Raw genomic sequence first — 4,269 nt, 5'->3', positions numbered from 1 at the left:
CCCCTTAAAACATTTAACAGAAATCCGACCCAGCCTAGGATTACGCAGTCTATGACGGCCCGTCGTGTCTGCGACGGTCCGTCCTGCTGCTTTCGTCACAAAGTTTAGAGACTAAATTTTACTAAAAGATTTGTGACGGCCCGTCACGCCTGTGATGGCCCGTCCTGCCATTCCGTCACGAAGTTCAAAGAGTCGATTTCAGTACCCAAATTTCAGAAATCTAAGTATTTTGGAACGAGACCCCCTCGACGGTCCATCGTGCCAGTGACGGTCCGTCGTGGGATCCGTCGTCTCAGCCAGTTTTCCAGAAATAAAATCTGTTGCTCAAAACGACTAAATAGGTCGTTACAAATGCACTTGGACATTTAGTGTTTTTCACACTCGTACTTAACCCTTCTAGGGTTACATCATTTCTTTACATACACCTTAGGTTCACTTATTCTTAAACGTATTCTTGACTTATGGGTCTATACATACTTACCATAAGTCTTCATTCATATTTTGTTAAGCGACTCATATCTTTATAAGATTATGTACTACAAGACTTATGCATCTTATAGGTATGCCAAGATTTTGATTTCAATTTATGTAGATGGAACTATTATTGAACATTTAATTCACGTATGATTTATGTATCAATACCGAAATTTGAGCACGTGAACCTAAGTTGAATCCCTTGGACAATACCTACATTTTTCCTTGACTTTATTTTTAGTATTCATGACATTGGGACCCTAAAACGAGCCCCAACATCAACATTCTATCTTTATTTTTCTCCTTAGATTCTCCACTTATTTGGCCTAAGGGTTGTGGGATCGAACTGCCACAACCCCTTTTATTTTTCATTTAAAATTGTGTTTTCCAATTCGCCTAGTCCAAGACGTTGAGGGATCAAATCGCCACAGCCTCTCCTTATTTATTCTTTAATTTCGCTAGGGGATGTGAGGTTGTAGGATCGAACCCCCACAACCTCTTTATTTTTATTTTTATATAAAATTGACTTAGCTAGGTGTTTGACAGTGAGGTTGTGGGATCGAACCTCCACAGTATCACATTATTTTCTTATTTATTTCTCGATTTTCTTTTCAAGCCTTGAGGTCGTGGTTTCGATTCCTACGCCTCACATTTTCTTTTCTTCAATTTTCTTATTTAACTTCATTCGCTTCCTGGAGGTCGTGGGTTCGATTCCCATGCCTCCCATTTATTTATCTAATTTGTTTTGCACTCTCCTTTTTCAGCCAATGTACCCCATTATGAATCACCCTGACCCCTTTTATTTTTTTGGAAATTTAAGGTGTTATACGGGTGAGGTCATAGGTTCGAATCCATGCGGCCTCATCCCTTTAAAATTAATTAAATTTTCCAGATTTCACCTCTATATTTTTATCCTAAACCAAACTTATATTTTAGGCTGGAACTTAATCATTTTCTCAACGTATTTTCATCAATATTTCCACTTGAAAACATAGGAAAATTCCCGTATCGTTTAACACTTTTAGGGGTGTATTTCATGGATTCGTTTAGCCAAAATGTTGACACTCAAATCAGCCCCATTTCCATTTTAATGAACATCATGATTACATAGATTTATGTACGAAAAATGACAACTAAAACAATATTAAACTTGAAGCCTTAATTTGGCCTCATTCAAGTGCATTCACAGTAACATTTTTTTGCATATGCACAAAGTTTCAATACATGGTTGCCTATAATACGACTTCAAGTACACAACATAATCATATTCATCACGAAAGATAGCATACACCAAAATCTACAAGCATTCGTACCCAACCTACGATTCATAGGGACCTAGTGACAGGGGTATTCAAGAGGGGAAACAATCCTAGTTTTCGAATGAATAAACCTTAAGGGGTTTCTTGGGGAAAGGGACCAAGAGAGAAGAAAACTCATTCCTTTTTGACATTAAAATCTTGAATTTATACCCGAAAAATTTACCCAAGAACACGTCTAAACGTCCTCAATATCATTTCCACTCGAATGACAACCCCCTTTGCCTAGTGTGCGATTAATGTTTGTTTTCTTGTGATTTCGTGTGAGTTCTTCAAGTGTGAAGAACTTGGCTTATTTTTCTTCTTTTGTATCTTATTTTGGCAGAGAATTTTTGTGTGAAATAATAACGTAGATTGAGCTTGAGGGTTGAGAGATAGACATTAGAGAGTAGGAGTTATATGAGGCTTAGGATTCTAGGCTTAGACAAATAAGGTTTACTTAATTATTAAAAATCTGCTTTTTATTTTATTTTAATTAAGATAATGAATAATAGTTAAATATTAATTATATTATTTCAATAGCTTAAATAAAAATCACATTAATTCATTGCTTCTACCTAGGTTCGAACCTTGATGAAGCAAGACTTCACTTCAAGAGCTCAAGTTCGCTCTCTATCCCCAAATTGACCCTCCACCCTATCAATTAAATAGTTAATTATATATTCAGGGTAATTAGGATATTACCCTTAGCTTGGAAAAAGACCATTTTACCCCTAGACCCTCCAAACCTAAGATTTCCTCTTTTTAAGTCCGATAGATACTTCTTCAAGTAAATCTTCGTATTAGAGAGCCCTACATGGTTGGACCAAACCTTTCAAAGTTCAACTAACTCCGCAAGTTAGTTGTTTTGGCTATAGAAAAGGTTCCGAGGTCTAGTTCTATGTGAACCCTAGTCTAATCGTAGGCATTCTTGACACATTAAGCATCACTTAGTATATCCATTTTTAGGGTATTTACATTATCCCCCCTTAGGAACATTCGTTCCCGAAAGACACTACCACTATTTAGCGTAATTCTAGTCAGACCATAACATAATTAATGTGTACATCTAAGGAATAGCAACAAAATATGGAGAGATAAGGAAACTTAAACTTAGGAGTAGGATGTCTAACCTCAAGAGCTGAAAAGATGAGGGCAACGGGATCTCATGTCAGCATCAGCCTCCCACATAGCACCCTCAACAAGATGATTTCCCCGTAATACCTTCACGGTGGCAATCTCCTTGTTCCTCAGCCGCTTGACCTGTATGTCTAAGATCTCAGCAGGTACCTCCACATATGACAAGTCTTCATCAACCCCCAAATCTTCCAAAGGTAGAATCGAGGTTGGATTGATAGAAGCTAGCTCCGCAGGCAATGCCAACTCATAGGCAACCTCACAAACAGATTGTAGGATCTCGTAAGGCCCAACATGCCTCAGACTCGACTTTTCCTTCCTGCCGAACCTCATCACCCCCTTCATAGGTGATATCTTCAGCTAGAACTTGTCACCAACATCAAACTCTAAGGGCCGTTTTCTATGATCTCCATATGACTTTTGTGGACTGTAAGCAGTAGTCAGCCTGTACTGAATCACTCTAACCTTCTCTAAGGCCTCATGATTGATTTATGCACCCAAAATGGATTACTCTCCAACCTCTAATAACCCAACTGGATATCTACACGTCCTACGATAATGTGCCTCAAACGGTGCCATCCCAATGTTGGAGTGATAGCTATTATTATACGAGAAATCTGTCAAAGGCAAATGGTCATCCAATCTACCCCTGAAGTAAATCACACACGCTTTGAATATGTCCTCCAATGTTTGAATGGTGCGCTCATCCTTCCCATCAGTCAGAGGATGAAAAACAGTTCTAAGATTTACCTGCGTGCCTAAGCTTTTCTGGAAAAATCTCTAGAAATGTGAAGTAAATTGAGCTCCTTCATCCGAAATGATAGACAGAGCAATCCCATGCCATCTCACCATCTCATCTATGTAGAGTCTTGCATAGTCCTCGACTCTAATAGTAGACTTCATAAGGATTTAGTGGGAAGACTTAGTCAATCTGTCCACAATAACCCATATGTAGTCATGTTGTCTCCTAGTACCCGAAAGACCAACCACGAAGTCCGTATAATGGCCTCCCACTCCCTAGTCAGAACCTCAATAATTTGAGTAAGACCGCCAGTCTTAAGATGTTCTGCCTTAACCTGCTGACAATTAGGACACTTGGCCACATATCTGCATTGTCCTTCTTCATGTCATCCCACCAATAAATCTTCTTAAGATTATGATACATCTTGGTGGAACTTTGATGAATGGAATATCTTGAACCATGGGCTTCTGCAACAATCGTGGTCCGCAAATCTGCCACATCTGGTACACAGAGCCTGTCTTGATACCTAAGTATGCCATCACATCCCAAAGCGAAAGACTCATTCATCTTTATCAACACTGAGTCCTTCAGCTCCATCAACACAGGATCTAGATGCTAACC

General features: G+C 38.9%; 1 protein-coding gene across 1 annotated transcript; it reads right to left on the bottom strand.

Moving 5' to 3' along the window:
- Window positions 1-2,903: 2,903 nt before the first annotated feature.
- LOC138341734 (uncharacterized) lies at window positions 2,904-3,239 on the bottom strand. The gene has a single exon (XM_069293382.1). The coding sequence runs from the start codon at window positions 3,237-3,239 to the stop codon at window positions 2,904-2,906; it is 336 nt and encodes a 111-aa protein (XP_069149483.1).
- Between the last annotated feature and the right edge of the window lie 1,030 nt (window positions 3,240-4,269).

The sequence above is a fragment of the Solanum lycopersicum genome, chromosome 1 (genome assembly GCF_036512215.1).
Source record: "Solanum lycopersicum chromosome 1, SLM_r2.1".
NCBI classification, from domain to species: domain Eukaryota; kingdom Viridiplantae; phylum Streptophyta; class Magnoliopsida; order Solanales; family Solanaceae; genus Solanum; species Solanum lycopersicum.
This window is presented reverse-complemented; position numbering and strand designations above follow the sequence as displayed.